General features: G+C 34.1%; 3 protein-coding genes across 3 annotated transcripts; all 3 read right to left on the bottom strand.

Annotated features, from left to right (window-relative positions):
* Positions 1-143: 143 nt before the first annotated feature.
* LOC123268888 lies at positions 144-6889 on the bottom strand. Its single transcript, XM_044734365.1, has 4 exons — positions 6400-6889; positions 4868-5428; positions 3982-4265; positions 144-3806 (listed from the first exon to the last, which is right to left on the bottom strand). The coding sequence occupies exons 1-4, from the start codon at positions 6887-6889 to the stop codon at positions 3789-3791; spliced, it is 1353 nt and encodes a 450-aa protein (XP_044590300.1). The 3' UTR covers positions 144-3788.
* On the bottom strand, positions 418-2145 carry LOC123269053. The gene is made up of 2 exons (XM_044734585.1): positions 1645-2145; positions 418-1587 (listed from the first exon to the last, which is right to left on the bottom strand). Exons 1-2 carry the CDS (start codon positions 2143-2145, stop codon positions 418-420), a joined length of 1671 nt encoding a protein of 556 aa, XP_044590520.1.
* Positions 2839-3738, bottom strand: LOC123268974. Its single transcript, XM_044734479.1, has one exon. The coding sequence runs from the start codon at positions 3736-3738 to the stop codon at positions 2839-2841; it is 900 nt and encodes a 299-aa protein (XP_044590414.1).
* Positions 6890-19682: the final 12793 nt, after the last annotated feature.

Genomic DNA, 19682 nt, shown 5'->3' with positions numbered 1-19682 from the left:
TTTGCGGGAACTAGCGGTAGACAGGTGCGGCTCGTGAAATTGGGAGTCCCCCAGGGGCGACTTTATCACGGCTGGGTCTGTTCACTGAACATTCTCCCCCGGGTTGGCGGCTCCGTCGACAAGATCGTCTTCTTCATATGTTAGCGGCAAGACACAGAGCTTTGTAATTGGACGTACTAGCTCTGTGTTAAATGTCTTGACAGTTACCATGTGGACTTGTCCATCTTCCCCTGGATGGAGAGCGATGACTTTGGCTAATGGCCACTTGGTTTGCGGGAGATCCTCAGTAGTGATCAGTACAACTGAACCCACTTTGATCTCGTTGCGTTGATGCCACTTTAAAATGGCCTGGTAGCGGTGGATGCAGTCCTGATAATAGCGTTTCCAGAAATGTTGAACCATTTGCTGGACTTGTTCCTAATGCGAGAGCCAAGCGGGTAGTAATTCTGTCAGCGATGGCTCTGGAACTGCGTTGAGTGACTGTCCGATTAAGAAATGACCTGGTGTCAGTACTGCCAGGTAAGCAGTATCTTCATCCAGCGGTGTGAGCGGTCTGGAATTCAAGATGGCTTCAATTTGAGCCAGTAGCGTTGAATACTGCTCTAGCGTCAACAGCGAGTCTCCGATTGTTCGTCGAAGATGAAACTTAATTGATTTCACAGCGGCTTTCCATTTTTCTCCAAAATGTGGAGCTCCAGGCGCATTGAACTTCCAGTTCGTGCCATCTTGAGCGATTAACACTGATAATTCTTGAAGTGAGCGGGATCCTGCAGCGAATAGTCGTTTCAGGTCTTTATCTGCCCCTACAAAGTTGGTTCCACAATCTGAGTATAGCGTATGACAGATACCTCGGCGACTAGTAAAGCGGTGATAAGCGGCGATGAAGGCGGCAGCGGTGTAGTCAGTCACTAGCTCTAGATGTACAGCTGAGCTGAACATGCAGACAAAGACTGCAATCCAGCCTTTGTATGTTTTTGCTCCACGTCCTTGAAAAGTTTTCAGAGTGATGGGTCCAGCGTAGTCGAGTCCTGTATGCAGGAAAGCTCGAGTTGGCTGCACTCGTGCGGCAGATAGTTGACCTATCAACTGTTGAGCGCGTTCTCCACGGTGTCTAGTGCAGATAGCGCAGCGTAATATGAATGATCTGACTGGAACACGGCCTCCAATGATCCAGACACTCTCGCGCAAGTCAGCGAGCGTAAGCTGAGTACCTCCGTGAAGCGTTTTGCGGTGCGAATCATCAATCAGGATTGATGTAAGCGGTGATTGTCTTGGCAAGATCGCTGGATGCTTTTCTTCTGGGTCCAGCAATGCGTTTTTCAAACGGCCACCGACTCTCAGGACCCCCTGATGGTCAATAAACGGAGTCAGATTGGTGATGCAGTTATTTTTCGGCAGACCATCACCATCTTGAAGCGTATGAATCTCTCTAGCGAAGTATTGTCCTTGGGTGAGTTTAATCAAGGTCAATTTAGCGTGCTCCAGGTCTGATGGAGTAAGCGGGTAGGCCAGCGAAGATTGTGGAACTCTTTTGAAGCGGTCGATGACACGATGCCAGATGCTGAGCTTCTGTAGCAGTGGAAACAGCTGCGTATAATGCGATAGTAATTGTTAGAGCAGGCAGTTTTCTGCTTTCCAAGTTACTAGTGTCAGACCTTGGCGTTCTTCTCGATGCGTTGCGTTTTCAGCTGGAGGCTCCAGAGTGGGCCAAGAGGATTCTGGTTCATGAAACCAAGTCGGTCCATACCACCAGAGAGCGTGTTGTTTTAGCTTTAGCGTTGGTCTACCTCTTGAAGCGCAGTCAGCGGGGTTTTGTTTTCCTGGAATAAATTTCCAGGAGACATCTCGAAGCGTTTCTTGGATTTTTTCCACTCTATTGCGGACGAATGTCTTCCAGCGGGTTGCTGGACTTTGAATCCATACGAGAGTCACGGCGGAGTCAGTCCAGAGATTGATCCTGATATTTTCTAGCGACTGAATTTCCTTGACATGAAGTATCAGTTGTGTAAGCAACCATGCAGCAGATAATTCCAAGCGTAGAATTGTCATGGTCTTCAGCGGTGCTACTTGCGTTTTTGAACCCAAAAGTGAGACCTTTGTGTTCTCATCAACGTCAGTGACTCTCAAATAAACAGCGGCAGCCATAGCGTTTTGCGAAGCGTCTGAGAACCCGTGCAATTCTCTTGTTGCTCCAGGTGCAATATTATTCCAGCGTGGAATGCGGATGGATTCGATGTTTTAAAGATCCTCGCGGTATCCAGTCCATTTATAAATGAGTGATGTTAACAATTGTTCATCTCATGACACTCTATCTAGCCACAGATCTCGCATGAAGATCTTGGCTTTGACGACAATTGGTGCGAGAAGTCCTAGCGGGTCATACAGCTTAGAAATATCAGACAAAATAGCTCTTTTTGTCTTAGGTGTCTCTGGCGGTAGCGTGTACTTGAACTGGAGAGCGTCAGTGTGTGAATTCCAGTACATGCCCAGGACCTTTACTGGTGCATCACTGATTTCTTTAAGCGGTGTTTCTAGTTGCTTTTCCGGAGCGATTTCAGCGAGCAGCGTTGGACTATTACTAGCCTATTTGGCGAGCGGAAAGCAGCCTGCGGCGCCCAGTGGTTTTGTTTGCACTGCAACCTTAATAGCGTCTTGTTCGTTGTCTGCTCCACCGTAGATGTCATCTACGTAGCGTGTTTCCAACATTGGAGCAACAGCTAGCGGAAAGCGGTGTCCTTCATCCTTGACTAGTTGGATGAGCACACGTACAGCGTCAAAAGGTGCACTAGCGGTCCCGTAGGTGACTGTCTTGAGACAGTAAGCGTCTACTAGGTCATTCTAATCCATCCAAAGAATGCACTGAAGCGGCCAATCAAGCGAATCAACCTCAATCTGTCTGAACATCTTGGTGATGTCAGTAGCGAATAGAATCCTGTTGCAGCAGATTCTCAACATCACGTCGAAGATGTCAATTTGCGTTTTGGGTCCTGTGTGTAGAATGTCGTTCAATGAAATTCCTGTAGATGTTGCACAGGAACCGTTGAATACTGTGCGGAGCTTCGTAGTGGTGCTATCAAGCTTCAATACCCCATGTTGAGGCAAGAAGTAAGCGTTTGCGGGCAAGTCATTGATTGGTACTCGAACCATGTGTCCTAGTTTTATGTATTCTGCCATGAACGAGCGATACATGTCAGAATAATCTTTTTCTCGCGACAGGCGAATTATTAATCTTCGGAGTGACCCTATGGCTGCTTTGATAGAGTCGCCAAGTTGACTCTCGGGGGCTTTAAGCGGTAATCTCACTACGTAGCGTCCATTAGGCTGTCGATAATGCGTTTGACGAAAGTGAACTTCACATTCGTCTTCTTCAGCGGTGTTGAGCGGTGAATTACCTGATGGAACCTCTTCCTGCTCCCAAAACTTTGCGATAGCGTCTTGTAATAATGTGTCTAATGACGCATGCAATGCTGCGTGTGACGTGGAAGCGTGTTTAGCGGTGACAGCTCCATAGACAATCCAACCAAGCGTGGTGGATTGTGCAATTGGAGAATTGCGAAGTCCACGTTTAATCTCAGCGTTCATGATCTGTGTGGCTGGTGATGCACCTAGAATAATGTCTACAGGACGCGGCTGTAGATAGCGCGGGTCAGCGAGCTTGAGATTCTTAAGATACGGCCATTTCGGATCAGCGATCACAAATGATGGAAGATCTACCGTCAGTATTGGTAGAATATACATGCTGACATGCATTGACGCGGTTGTACACAGCGAACGAAGCTCAATTGTGCTCATATCAAGTGAACCTCCTGCGGAGACATTGCCAAATTCTTAATCCTTTAAAATTTATCTTAAGTACAAAATTTTTTTTTTGAATTTAATAGAAATTTAATGCTCAAATTGTAATGTAGTGCTTAAAGACAAAGAAATATATTTTTCTGTTTTAAAAACTGTTTTAAAAAAAATTATTTAATTCTCACATACTTGTGAATAATTCTCAATGAAAGCCAAGATTTGATCTTTTTCATCCAATAGTACGTCAGAAACTGTAGGGTCATTGATTCCAGCATTGTATTTCAGTTTATCGATCTTGTGCCAAAAATCTTTGAATCGGGAGAAAAATTGAACATTTGGGCCTGTTTGTGTCATCCAGTATACTTCAAAGACACCTTTAATAACAAGTTTCATGGCATGATGGCGACATGGTAACCAAACGAGCGTTCGCCACAACAGCTTTTCTAGTTCCACGCCACCACCATGGTGGATTCCTGTAATAAAACGATATTTAATTTAACGAGTAACGACAATAAGAAGCCCAAAACTTTAAGACCAATCGAGTCTGAAAAATTTGTATAAATGAACTTGTACACAGAAAGAAAAAATTCTTAACTGGAGAACAAAATTATTACCTTGAGAAAATTTTTCTCTTGAATATTTAATACTCATTTTATATTATTTTAGCGTCCAATTATATATATTGAATAAAAAAAAAAATGATCCAATATTATTTGATCTTCCCATTTGACATATTGATCAATAAAAATATCAATGAAAATTTACTTCTATCGAGATATTTAATTTTTTGGAGCAAGAGAGAAATTTTTTCAAGATAAGAAAATTTACTTTTATCAAGAACTAAATTTTTTGGAGCAAGAGACTGAATTTTCTCAAAACAACAAGATTTTCTTGACTTAAATAAATTTTCTTGGATCAAGATACGTTTTTTTTTAAAGTAAGAGAATTAATTTTTTAAAAATTAAACAAAAATATTTTCTGATTGACTTAATAAGGCTTGGATAATAAAAATTATTATAAATGGGGTCGAGAATGATAAATATAGGTAAAAATATTAGCATTAAGAATAGCTAACCTGTGTTCGTAGCTGCAGTATCAAAACACAAGTTGATTGTAGTTGATTGTACAGCTAATGCTTGCTCAACACCAGTTCCCGAATCAATTTTTGGAATTCCCAATAATTGTTCTGTGCCACATGAAGATAAAAGAATAGGGAGCCTGTCTACAACTTCCGTACCAACAATTTCACTTAACAATTTACCATCCCAATGAACAACGTAATTATCATTGAATTTAAGATCTTCTTTTAAGCCTTCAGCAATATTTTTTCGATGAAATATACGATTTCGGTGGGTAGTTTTATAACTTAAATTAACACCTTGAATGTCGATTCCTAGACTCTTCAGAGTAGCTGCCAAAATGTACGTAGCATTTCTGCTACTCACATTAGCACGATCAAGGGCAGTTGCTAGTTTTGGAGTGATAAGATTTATTTTTGGAATTTGTTTTTGGGGAAAATTTTCCATTTCGAAATCAGAAAAATTTGAACTTTGGCTAATCATCGATTGCGATGATGTTTGCAATGATGTTTGACTCGGTTTAATAGCGTTGTAATTTTCATCACAAAATTCTGCATCTGAAATTATATTGAAATTAAGTTACTAAGAAAGGAAAATTTTTTAATAGAAAGAAAAATTTTTTGATTGAAAAACCAATTTTCTTGACTCATGTCAATATTTTGGAAAACAAAACTTATGTCAGTGAAAGTAAAAATTCTTTGCCCCAACAAATTTTACTTCAACCAATATAATTTTTACACTAAAAAAAAAAAATTAGAAAAACGGTAGACCCTGAAGGCCATCCGTGCAACTTCCCGCTAATTCCATTTTTAGGTGCATAAAACTGCACTAATGATGTTTTTGAGCTTTCCTAGCTCAAAAATACAATTTATGTATTATTTTAAGCTCTTCGAGCTTAAAAAGATAGCTTTTTATGCTTTTGAGCTCTGCGAGCTCATACAGACATAGTGACAACATCGTGGGGGTGGTCAGGGAAGCTTCCTATGACCTCAAAACGTCGAGATCTGATGAAAACTAGATTTTTGCAAAACGGGGTGAAAACAATAACTTCCCGATTTTTGATAATCTTCGATTTTCTTAGTGGGAAGTTAAAAATTAACTTTAATCAAGCGAGAAATTCTTAAACCAAGAAAATAATTTTAAAGAGTTTTATTGTCTTGAATCAAGATGAAAAATACTCGAATTCAGTAAAATTTACTTAAATTAAGAAAAATTTCTTAGCTTCAGAAATTTTCTACTCAAATCAAGAAGTCGAAACTCTTCGAAATCATTTACATGATTCAAGTTAATTTTTTTTTCTGTGTATCTTCTCAAATATTAACTTAAGGCAATACGAATCGTAGTACAATGGGATATTTTCCCTTAAATTGATTTTCTTTATTATACTCGCAGTGTAAAATACTCCCTGATTAAAAAGAAGTATTGAGACAAAGGAAAAAGTATTGAAAAAAATTGATTTTCTAGTCAATCCAATTCTTTTCAATACTTTTTTCTTTGTTTCAATACTTTTTTTTTATTCAGGGCTCACTTATCTCATCTAGTTCCATCATTTTAATGTGCTCTTCAGAGATTTGCTGTGAAGTATTATTATCAGGGAATTCTGCTGGAATCGCAGACATTTCATGCCCAGAAATCTGTGTCTTTTCTCCACTCAAACGTTTCAAACTGTTTTTTCCAGCAATATTAAACAATTGTCTAATTTTTTCTTCAAACGTCACTTCTTTTTTATTCTGAGCTTTTGATTTCCCTCTCTTACGATTGCACTGTAATAATTGCCATTTTTTATAAATACCAAGTATCTTATTGACAGTGTTCTGAAAACCAGTAGTAGAAATTTGTTGGTTTTTCCAACAATCACGAACCATACGTGCAGTTTTTATGGCACTCTCATTAATTTTCAGACTCAAAACTTTATGATAATGAAAAAATAATGACAAAACTTCTTTTACAGTCGGAAGTTTACGAATATTGAGTTTACCGAATGGGTTACCGATTAAATTGATTTTTTCAGACGCCATATTTAATTGTTTCTTGTTATTAAAAGGTCTGAAAATATCCGTACAATAAATTTACAAAAAACGGAGTGACTCGCTTTATCACAAACTTGTGAAATCGAATTAATTTAATACAACGTATAACACTGTAACCACAATAAGAATAATATTCACTTGATAAAAAATAATACACAAAAACTTGATTAACTACATTATTCAATTACGACTAAATATCGTTAATAATAATCAATAAGATTAAAATTCTGATTTCCGAAGACGACTTGTTCGAATCAACGTACAATTAGTAATGAAAAAAGGGATCGAGTTACTCAAGCGCTGAGAGCGTCCTATCGTTAGAACAAAGCAATCGTAGAAGTAGGAAGTAAGTAATTAGTAGGGAATAGGAAGAGTAGGGGTAAGCATAAGGGCTTTGTTCTAAACGTAGGTAACAAGTGCGTGAATGATTCGCGGAACTGTAACGTGATACTGCGATAGAAAATAAATATTAAAGTCATTTTCTTTCGGTCGGATTTCATTGTAGACAACGCGGTTATTGAAGAAAGGGAGGGGGCGGGAACTTTTATTTTTTTATATTTATATCATATTCCCGATGTGAATTCGTATATATTAGTAAATATAATAATTTCCAAATTCAGAAAATATTCAAAAGAAATAATTTTTATCAGTAATACTAAATATTTGCTTACTCAAAAATTACTTTGAGACAGTAAAACTATGTTATTGCTTAGAAATAATCAATTAAGCAAAAATAAATTTTCATTTATTGTGAAATTTCCATATTTTTGTAATAATATTATTAGAATAATGATAAATATTAAGTGATTTTGTATAAATAATGCTTAATGATTAGGGCCAGGACTTTCGCAGTTGTTTAAATGATCATTCATAAGTTTAACCTGAAATTTGAATGAATAAAAAAAGCCAAATTACTGGCTCTATTAATGATGATTGAAATAGTTAATTTATTCCGTTAAGTGAAAAAAATTGAGTTAAGGATGAAAAACTCGAGATTTTAATTTTTTCTTCCATTTTAATCGTCAATAACTTTTGAAAAAGTGAATTTAGACTAAAATGTTAAGAGACCTTTTTTGTAGCGCATTGAATTTCCTTCAAAAATCTGTCATGATATTTTTTAGATATTCATTTATTCGTTAGTAAGAAAATTCCAATGTAAAAATGTTTAATCGAAAAAACACATCAATTTGTTAAGCTTAATTAATCGAAAACGGCTCGTCTGACAAAAATTTTTAATGAGACCTTTTTTGTAGGAAATTTAATTTTACATCAGAATAAGTGAAAATAAATTTTTTTGCTCCAATTTTTTCGCAGTTCTGACGTGAACATCAAACTTTGAATTAAAATTAAAAATAGCGATGATAGACCTCTTAAAACTAATATTAAGGGCCCAAACTTTCACGAAACTTTTTTTTTGTCATTCTGAATAATATTTTCGATATAGCTAAGAAAAAAAAATAAGAAAACGGTTGACCCTAAAGGCCATCCTATTCTTTCCCGCTTCACAGCATTATTTATATTTATAAAAATGCTTACCGTAGGATGGACGGTGTGGCTTAATGTATCCAGAATAAGCGAAAGGAAATTTAGTATAGACCCGATAGCTCAAATGGTAGAGTAGCCGACATGTCTTCGAAAGATTCTGGGTTCGAATCCTAGTCCGAGCTATTTAATAATTTTTTCTCGCATATTCTATAAACTCACATTAAGATGATCCTCTCCACATTCCTTTCTCAATCCTTTCCTACCAATATTCTGTTACGTGAATGTGGAACGCTTCACGTAATAATTACCGTAACTCCTATTCTTTCCCGCTTCACAGCATTATTTATATTTGTATAAATGTTTATACAATTTATACATTTGTATAAATATAAATAATGCTGTGATGCGGGAAAGAATATTCTTAGCGGGAAAGAATATTCTTAGCGGAAAGTTAATAATAGTAAATTTTTTTGGCCCAGTCTATTATACATTAGGGTGTTCCAAAAAAGTCGATAATTTTTTTTTTTCGATTGCATTCGAAATTCTTCTTATATATGCTATAAAAAAAAATTCTGTAAAAATTTGAGCCCTTAATATTAACTTGAAGAACTCCATCACCGAATTTGAAGATTTACCATTGATTTAACATGAAAAAATGATTTTTTAACCTTCATTTCTCCTGCAAACTATGTAGAACATTATTTTTCGGAAAAACCATCACGGATCCTTCTTCAGTATTAAATTCTGTAAAAAAAGCTCTTAAGATCCAGTCTCTAACGTTAACCCTCTCGTTTTTATTTACGTTAAAAAATATAGATTTTTTGAAATTTCGATTTTTTCCATTTAATGTTTAAAATTTTGATCTCCGACCATAAAGTTTGAGAAAATTTTGGTAGATCGTTCAGTTTTTCACAAATCTGTGCCAAGAAAATTTTTTGTATCACTTTTGGCTCCAAATTGTGAGGTTTGCAATATCTATTTTAATGATTATTCGCAATAATAATAAATTTTACAGAAAATTTTAAAATCTTTTAACAAAATATCAAAATTTCTTTATAACAGTCAACAAAACGCTGTATTTACGCTTCAATTTTTTCAATTTTACTTTTTTTTTTCATTTAATATAACAGTTTTTGGCTGTAACAGAATTTACACACGGCCAAAAACTGTTAGGGGAGGGTGGGGCACAACGGCCCACTTAAGTTAATTATTACTTTTTGTGGTTTCTAACCATTAAATTTGTTTCTTTTCCATCTATTTCAAATAAATCAGTCGAAATTTTGCAGAAAATCGAAAAAAAAAATTTTTTTTCTGGAGCACGGCGGCCCACTCACCAAAAAAGCACATAAAAAATTTTTTTTTTTTACTGAAGCCATTACCATCAAAATCTGGAGATTCTCCTCCCAGAAAAAGTCGTAGGGAGAAAACCACGATTTTTACGAGTCAAGTATTGCCGAGAACTCAAAGAAAAAAAAGATCAAAATGAAGCAAAAAAAAAAAGGAACTCACAAGGAAACTCTCTTCGGTGTCCCCCTCCGATTTTGATGAAACTGAGATATGTTATTCTCCGTCGAAATCTAAGAGACACGTATTTTTTTTTATCTGCAAAAAACCTTTCTAGGGGGTGAAACTACCCCTCAAAGTTTAGCCTCCAAAGGGGTGTTTTTCAAGTTTCGCATACTTGCAGTTTAAATAATCGAATGGGACCAATTGCATAATTTTCAGGGTGGAAAATCATGAAAAATGCTTTTGGTTTTATAATAAAACAATGGATAGAACAAAAGTTATGAGGGTTGAAAATCACAAAACTTTTATAAAAACTTATTCGATGGATTTCAATGAAACCAACGGCAATCGGAAGAGGAAAAAAGTAAAGAATACGTCTTTCGGGGTTTTTCCGAAAAATTCTGTTTAGTGGGTGAACATCCCTTAAGCATATCTACATTGACCACCAAGAAAATATCGTTTTTTATATTAATTTCGATATGAATTCATCAATAATAATTTGTTCGTACATTTCTAGCATTTGGAAAATAATAATAATATTATATCTTAATATTTTACTTACTTGTTTACTTCTCATCCCAAACTTTATTTTGTGTATCGGGACATCAAATATTATAAATGTCATGTAATGTGAATCTGTTTTGGAAAAAAAAGAAAAAAGAAAAAATGCTTACAATATATGCTTTACTATAATCAAATTAAATTTAAAAATAATTTACAAATGATTTTTTACAAAAATATTTAATATTTCTGATGTTTATGAAATTTAATACTTAAATTCATCATTTTGTCAAATGCAGATCTATTCAATATATGTTTTGCAATCGTGATGTTCATGAAAAAAATGTTGAAAACACAACGACTTTTTGCACCATGAACAGCGGATAATTGCTATATTTTGACAACCAGGAACCTCACAATGAGAATTGCATGATCCGTGAAATGCAAAATCCACAGGATTTTCGAACTCATCTGGTTTTACTTCTGTGTAGCCACTTTTGTACCACGAGTACTTGAATAAATTTATGTACCGAGGAGATGACAATTGGATATGTGTAAGTGATTGTAATTTTATAATGTTATTTCGTAAATGCAAGTTTATGTCCAAATTCATCAAAACTGTACGATCCGAAAAATATCGAACAAAATTTTTCCATACTCGGAATCCAAAAACATCAAGCGGTTGAATTTTCCCAATTGTACCTTTTGGTAAGATCATTACTTCAGTATCTTTATTTGTTGGTTTAACGCTTTGTACAACTTGAGGACAATGCCCAGTCCATGAGTCAATTAGTAATAAAGATTATGGGCCCACATTTGGAAAAAACACCCTCTCCAACCAAATTTTGAAATGATCTGAAAATTAAAAAATATGAACTATTTGTATCAACAATAACTTATGCGCAAACCAGAAAAAAAAATAAAGAATAATTCGTACCTGATGTAAGTTTTCCTGATTTTGATGCTTCTATGTATACATTATGAGGTCTAAAAAGTGTTGTTTCAACTGTTGGTCCAAATTTACCACTTGGTTCTTTTAGAACCAAAAAAAGTGGGGATAAAAGCTTTCCATCAGCGGATACAGTTGGTTGAACTGTGTAACTATGAGTAGTAGAAGTAACAGATTGTACAAGACATTCTACTTGCTTCTCTCCTTTAACAGCTAAAGTTCGACCGGAATGCATTTCCAACTGAAAACCACTTTGATCTGAATTATATACGTTTGCTAATTCATAAATGTTAATTTTTTGTTCTACATTATTGACGAATTCCTCAGCTTGCTGTTTTAATGATTTACTATCTTCAATGGTTTTGGACGTGATAAACTTATTTATTTTTCTTGATACGATGCGATGTGCTCTTTTGAATGACGCGATCCACTTTGTTGATGCTTTAAAACGGAAATCTTCCGCACCAATTTCTTTTTGAGCTTGTAAGGCCCATCTTTTTATGTTACAATCATGTACGATTAAACCTGCATCTATAGCTGCTTTGAAATTTTGTAATGTATATTCACAAATTCTTGCTAATTTTTCCTTATAAGTCCCTCCCTGATTTAAAGTATGAGCCCATCTTCGTAACTGTCGCACAGATTGTACCTTTCTAAATTTTTGCCTAACACTGTCTAAACTTAAATTTCTTTTTTTGCCACTACGCCAGTACTCGACGGCTTTCAATTTATATTCATAAGATAAATCTTCAACATCCTTAGTGCATTCGTCGATAGGTGTTTCTTGATCAACTAGTGCATTTGCCCACTCTTTATCTTCCACGACTTCCATCGTCCAATCTTTATACGGTTCTTGGAAATGCAAAGAACTTTCTTCGACCATTTCGACTCCGGAGTATTCGTTCATAGCATTGAGTAAAATATTTTCAAAACTTTCTTTGATTTGTATTTCTTCGTCATTTACTGGCGATTCTGGAATGTTCATGACTTGAAATGTTGTTAAGAGTAGTCTTATAACATTTATAGGATTGACTTTCATTTTGCTCTATGTACTAAAATAAAGATTTTCGTACAATTTTAAATTATTCACTTATTAAAAAAAAAAAAAAAAAACACGATTATAATATTGAATTATAAAAGATGAAGTACATCGCAGTAACTAAACTAATCTCGAAATGATACATTTATTTATACTATGTTGTTTTTCACATTACTGACTCATATATACTAAAAAATATAATTATCTCTTTTTGTATGAGATAACGATGAATGATTATTATGATTATAATAAATCATTATAAGCATTTTTTCTTTTTTTTTTTTTTTTTCCAAAGCAGATTCACATTAAATGACATTTGTAATATTTGATGTCTCGATACACAAAATAAAGTTTGGGATGCGAAGTAAACAAGTAAGTAAAACATTAAGATATAATATTATTATTATTTTCTAAATGCTAGAAATGTACGAAAAAATTATTATTGATGAATTCATATCAAAATTAATATAAAAAACGATATTTTCTTGGTGGTCACTGTAGATATGCTTAAGGGATGTTCACCCCTAAACTTAATTTTTCGGAAAAACCCCGAAAGACGTATTCTCTACTTTTTTTTCCTCTTCCGATTGCCGTTGGTTTCGTTGAAATCCATCGAATAGTTTTTTTTTCATAAAAGTTTTGTGATTTTCAACCCTCATAACTTTTGTTCTATCCATTGTTTTATTATAAAACCAAAAGCATTTTTCATGATTTTCCACCCTGAAAATTATGCAATTGGTCCCATTCGATTATTTAAACTGCAAGTATGCGAAACTTGAAAAACACCCCTTTGGAGGCTAACTTTTGAGGGGTAGTTTCACCCCCTAGAAATGTTTTTCCGCAGATAAAAAAAAAATACGTGTCTCTTAGATTTCGACGGAGAATAACATATCTCAGTTTCATCAAAATCGGAGGGGGACACCGGAGAGAGTTTCCTTGTAAGTTAACTAAATTAATTAAATTTAGCCCACCGGCCTAAATTTAATTTACCACAATTTCTTAAATTCAACTACTGTAATTCTAAAGCGTCTCAACAATATTTACAACCATAGAACATTATAGAATGACCTTTACTAACTTAACTACGCATTTTCATTTCTTATTCAAATTTTGTCTTGAAAATTCCCAACTAAAATTAGGCCTGTTGGCCTGTTGGCTATAATAAATTACTAATAAATTTTCTACCAATAAATTAATAATTAATCAATTAAATTTAATTTTCAATATAAAAGTTCAACGACAATACTAACTAATTGACCTTGACAATAAATAAGTAAGGTACGAACTCGCTAATATAAAAACGGCCGCTCGAGAAATTAATTTAAATTATTTCAGCCTCTTAATTAAATTAATAATCTAATCTGGCCTAAAATAATTGAAAATACCTGGAGACTCAATTATTGTTTTATCCAACGACGACTCATACTCCGGTCAAACTTGGCGGGCTCAGCTGCTTGGCGTCTTGTCGTTTCGAACCAGGGTGCAGTCAGGGTTGTCCAATTCCAAAAATGCCCCGATAACTTCCTCTGCAGTTTCTCTTTATTCTCGACGTCCAAATTTGCACTCTATTGACTTAAACTGACCTCAACAAGGTCACTGATTCACAAAGGCAAAAGGCCACTGGCTTCCAGAAGGGAAAAAAGCCTCGATGTCTCTCCTGTCGGCTCTTTTGTCACCCTCGAACACCGGCTCTCGAAATTTTCTATTGTTATGCCCCGCTTCATTTTTTGGGGACAGTAGTGGGGACTTTTGATTAGCACGCCCGGTGACAAGTCGAAATTACTTGTCAAAAATCGAAAGGTAAGGGAAAGCCCTTACCTACCGTGCGTTAATTAAGTGGTCGATAATGACCCCAGGAAGTTCGATTTTCCCTGTTACAATACATACAGACATAGTGACACCCTCGCGGGAATAGTCAGGGAAGCTTCCTAGGACCTCAAAACGTCGATATCTGATGAAAACTCGATTTTCGAAAAAAGGGGTAAAACCAATAATTTCCCGATTTTTGAAAATTTTCAATTTTCTTAGCGAAAAGTTAAAAATTTTTGAATTAAGAAAAAAAATAGAACGAAACGTCTGTCCACGATCGGATTGATCTAAAAACTTTCTATATTTGTCCAAGTTTTCTTGAGAACTTTTTTCAAAAAAATCGAAGGGGGCATACATTTCGAAAAAATGTTTTTTTTTGCTTAAAACTTAAAAAAATAGGAATAAATCAAAGAAGATCAAAGAAGTAATTTTTTCTTGAAAGAGCTTTAAAAAACAAAAATTTTTAAAAAAACGGGACCCCGATAGCTGTATTTTTCGCGAAGTTATAGCTCTTTCAAAAAAAAATTTGAATTTTGGAAAAAATCAATATCTCAGAAACGGGTGATCGAAAAATTTGAAAAAATTCCTGAAGGTGTTTTTTAACGGTATTAAAAACATATAAAATTTTCAAAAAAATTGGAGAGGTCGACCTAAAAAAGTGGCCGATTTGGTATGGAATGCCCCACATGGGATACTACGAAAATTGACCTTTTCTATAAATACCCAAATAACAGTCCTATACAAGAATTCCACAAGACTGATCTAAAGTTCGGTAGTTGCTAGCGTCAATTTCTACGTATGGATCTTGCTGCAGATACTTGTGATAGATTGGAATTGCAAACATCTTGAATTGTAAGATTGACTTTAAAATTTAATCAAGTCTGACAAGGAAACTCCTTCCGGTTTCCCCTCCGATTTCGATGAAACTGAGATATGTTATTCTCCGTCGGAATCTAAGAGACACGTATTTTTTTTTATCTGCGGAAACAAATTTCTAGGGGGTGAAACTACCTTTTAAAGTTTAGCCTCCAAAGGGGTGTTATTCAAGTTTCGCATACTTGCAGTTTAAATAATCGAATGGGACCAACTGCATAATTTTAAGGGTGAAAAATCATAAAAAAGGCTTTTGGTTTTATAATAAAACAATTAGAACAAAAGTTATAAAAGTTGAAAATCACAAAACTTTTATAAAAAAAAACCATTTGATGGATTTCATCGAAACCAACGGCAATCGAAAGAGAAAAAAATTAGGAAAACGGTTGACCCTGAAGGCCATCCCTGCAACTTCCCGCTAATTCCATACTTAGGTGCTTAAAATTGCACCAATGACGTTTTTGAGCTCTTCGAGCTCAAAAATACAATTTATGGGTTATTTTGAGCTCTCCAAGCTCAAAGAGATTGCTTTCCTATGCTTTTGAGCTCTTCGAGCTCAAAAGTCTGGTAGAGATTTGATAAGACACTATTTTTTGAATTTTTAAACCGCAATAACTTTTGAATGAATAAACCGATTTTCACACGGTTGGCAGCATTTGACGCAGTTTTTCAAGCCTCACAAAGAATCTCAAATTTTGAATTGATCGCGCTAGGAATTTTGGAGTTATTCCGAAAAAACCCTTTTTTCGGTTTTCTTTCGTTCACGATATCTCTCGAACAAATCAACCGATTTTGCCCGAGCTGGTAGCGATCGACGTGGTTTTTTAAGGTTAAGAGCTGATTAATTTTTGAAATTGAACCATAAAGCCGTTTAAAAGTTATTCCAAAAAAACTACATTTGAAAAAAATTTTTTTTTCAGTTTTTTTAAGATTTCTCAAAATCTATCGATCTGAATCAGTCCAAATAGTTTTCAAAATCTAAGTTTGGTCAAGCCCTTTTGAATGGCATCAACCACGATGAAATCGGTCGAGCCGTTCAAAAGTTATAAGCGGTTCACATACTTTCACACACACACACACACACACACACACACACACACACACACACACACACACACACATACAGACGCCGTGACAACCTTGCGGGGATAGTCAGGGAAGCTTCCTGTGACCTTCAAACGTCGAGATCTGATGAAAACTCGATTTTTGCAAAACGGGGTGAAAACCATAACTTCCCGATTTTTGAAAATCTTCGATTTTCTTAGCGGGAAGTTAAAAAAAGTAGAGAATATGTCTTTCGGGGTTTTGGGCCGTCCGAATTATTTTCTCAGTCAAATTTACCTTTAATGACAAATTTATATACGAATTTTAAAATCGTTTATGCCTGTAGGGAATACAGGCGAACGATATTATAAATTATTAGATAAATAATTAGTTAAAAAAAAAAAATTCGTGCAATAGACTGGACAGCCAATAAAAAAATTCAGATTTATAGTATTATATTTCAACATTTCACTTACTTTTTTACTTCTCATCCTAAACTGAATTTGATGTATCGGAATATCAAATATTATAAATGTCATGTAATGTGAATCTGCTTTGGAAAAGAAAAGAAAAAATGCTTATAATATATGGGGCATTTCACGCCAAATCGGACGGTTTCAAATATTTAAATTTTAGATATTCTTAATTTTTTGGTATTTTTTAGTACCCCCCAAAAGAGGCCTTTTGATAAATTTTGAGATTTTTTTGATTACTGGTTAAAAAAATATCGATTTTTAAAAAAAACCGCTCTTTTGTTGGTTTTTTGCTTGTAACTTTTTTAATAATGGTCGAAATTCAAAATTTTTTTTTCAAAATTTTCGTTTTTAAATGCCCTTTTTAGAAAAAAATATTCAAATTATTTTTCATTAAGATTTTTTAATTTTAATTACTTAATCGTGTTTTCCAAATTGTGTGCATCCGTCGATGTTTTTGAAAATTTGCTATTTTGAACTTCTATCCTTCCTTCAACTTTTAAGCCTGGTCCGGTAATGGTCATTACATAATAACTATTTTTTTTCGATTTTTGAAAATTAAAAAAAAAAAATTTTTTTCATTTTATTGAATTATATCATTTATTTTTCTTTTTTAATGTATTTATTTATTTATTTTATTTATTAATATTAAGCTTTTAAGGTAATTACCTATAGCTAGTATTTACATACATTCACATTTAATTATGTGTTTATACAAGAGTGTGTGTGTAACGAGAGGTGTGTTGTCTATAAGATTGAAGTCTAAAATAATTTGGCAAAGTAGCTAATGTCATTTTATATACGAGTCATTTCATATGAAATCGTCTCAAAAAAAAAAAAATTGTTGCCGTCTCATTTTAGATTTTGGTGTAACTTTGAGAAACTCTTCTCTAGGGTCCCAAAGAACAAAATTTACAGGAGTTTGATTTTTACAAGCGCGTGTTTTCGCCTATTTAAATAAAGACTTTTAAAAATCGATATTTTTAAGGCTTATTAACTTTTACTGTGAAATTTTTCTGTTTGAAGCTATCTGCATGATCAAGATGGAATTCACAGTGGGAAAGATAGTAGTTTAAGGAAAAATGAAGATAATTGGCTCGGACGAGTCCTTTAAATATAAGCAGCGTGCTGAAAATGAGTGTTTTTTAGTTATTTTTCGTGAATTTCAATCAACTCTAGCGTCTTAACTGTTGATAATTAAAAACTCATGCTCCGCGGGAATTAAGTATGTATATCATAGACAAAATTCAGCCACAAGTTGACTTGAGCTGCCCACTCTTCATAGAAGAAAACTTTGCTCGAAGTTTTGAAATTAAAAAAAATTCCAATTTTCAGGTTATGAAACGAGATTGTTGACTGCGCGATAAAAATCTGATACTCACAGAATCTATTGTTCTTACCTTCAACTTTAAAGGACTACATCACTTGTTTTGTTATTTTCATTTTTAGTGCATGTGCGAGCCGTTTTTTTTTTAGCAAAAATCAACTCAATTTTTTTTTTTTTAAATAAATGGTTGTTTTATCTCAATTTTTTGTCTATAAAAATTCTGTCTTCACAACAGAATTTTTATATATTTTTATGCATGCGTATAGAGATAAGCTTATTTTCAATATTTGACTGCATTGCATTGAAAAGTAAGTGAGAATAGACGTAAATTCAAACGAAAAATTAGAAATATTATTAATTATTAACAATATAAGTATACTCGAGAAGTAAATTCGAGTTCATAAGTATCAATTAAATTACTAATAACTTAATCTCTGTCACTTTCCAATTTATATATTTTTTTGTGATTCGATGCCGTCGATTGGAAAAGTAAGCAAAATGGAAAAGTAAACAAACTTCTTAGATTATCGGTGTCAAATTTCACGCATCAGCTTAACGCTATTGTTTCACTCACTCTTCGCTTGTCGCGTGCTTTCCCCGACCAAGTTAGGTTGCATGATAGTAATTAAGCGGGAGAGCAGCGACATTTGGCCGTGGCGGATTTTTGAAGAACTTTAACTCTTTGTCTATAAAAGCTCAATTGTCATTGTTTCAGAGAGCGTTCTTTTGTTCAGTTCGGTTGTTTTAGTAAGTTGATGTGTATTGTGATTTCTCAATTCTTAAAAAAAGTAATGGAGTGTTCGATTGGTTTATTGTTGAAAGAAGATTGCCATAAATTAACGTTTTCACGATCATCAGAGTTGATCGATCAAAATAATCTGAATGAACATGAGAAATACTTATTAACTAAACGAATTCAGGCAGTATCTTTCACAGATATCTGTACCTATCATTATAAAAAATATGTGACTTATTATTTTTCTTTGTTTGGAAAAAATGTTGTGATCCATCAAGTGCTCATAAAAAACCTATTCTTAAGTCCTTGCGGGAAATAACTGTAGAGTTTTGTGAAGCAAATGAGAATCTTAACCTTATACCAGGCCGAGCACTTTGTTCACGTTGTATGGAAAATTTACGAAAAACCGAAACAAATGAAAATTATGATGATATTACCGATACATTATCGCGAAATTTTGATGATCTTGGGGTATCTTTTGATCCTAAGTACGAAGTTTTAGATTCACTTAATAAAATTTGTTCAATCGTAGAAGAGTCACCAATCCCACCTATCCAAAAATTAAGTATATCAAAAAGAAAACGAAAAATTGATGAAAAAGTAAATCAAATATCAAGTAAAATACGAAAAAAATTAGAAGCTACTTTTGATGTTGTGGAACATGAAAATAATAAAAAAGACAATGATCATATTTGTTATAATGCAGACTATTTAGAGTTAATCGATGAATTGAAAATGAAATTTAAAGCATCTACAACGTTTGACGAGAAATATGAAATTTTAAGTTTATTACCGAAAAAGTGGACAATTTCTAAAATACAGTCAGAATTTGAATGTAGTGAATATCTTGTAAAAAAAGCTAAAACACTGAGGGCACAATATAGAGTATTAGCGAAGGCTCCAAAAAAAGAAAGTGGACGTCAGTTGAAAACAAAAATTGTTGAAGCTGTTATAAAATTTTTCGAAGATGATGATATTAGTAGATTGATGCCAGGTCAAAGAGATTGTGTAACTGTACGCGATAAGAATAACGGAAAGT

Source organism: Cotesia glomerata, linkage group LG1, assembly GCF_020080835.1.
Source record: "Cotesia glomerata isolate CgM1 linkage group LG1, MPM_Cglom_v2.3, whole genome shotgun sequence".
NCBI lineage: Eukaryota > Metazoa > Arthropoda > Insecta > Hymenoptera > Braconidae > Cotesia > Cotesia glomerata.
Note: the sequence above shows the minus strand (reverse complement) of the source record. Positions and strands in the feature narration are given on the sequence as shown.

Bases quoted from the DNA above. Each gene is read 5' to 3' on its own strand.
- LOC123268974 (XM_044734479.1), bottom strand. From the start codon at position 3,738: ATGTATATTCTACCAATACTGACGGTAGATCTTCCATCATTTGTGATC.
- LOC123268888 (XM_044734365.1), bottom strand. From the start codon at position 6,889: ATGGCGTCTGAAAAAATCAATTTAATCGGTAACCCATTCGGTAAACTC. The intron at 5,429-6,399 runs GTGAGCCCTGAA...ATATAATTTCAG, and splicing joins GATGGAACTAGATGAGATAA to ATGCAGAATTTTGTGATGAA. The intron at 4,266-4,867 runs GTTAGCTATTCT...GTTTTATTACAG, and splicing joins TACTGCAGCTACGAACACAG to GAATCCACCATGGTGGTGGC.
- LOC123269053 (XM_044734585.1), bottom strand. From the start codon at position 2,145: ATGGCTGCCGCTGTTTATTTGAGAGTCACTGACGTTGATGAGAACACA. The intron at 1,588-1,644 runs GTAACTTGGAAA...CATTATACGCAG, and splicing joins AACGCCAAGGTCTGACACTA to CTGTTTCCACTGCTACAGAA.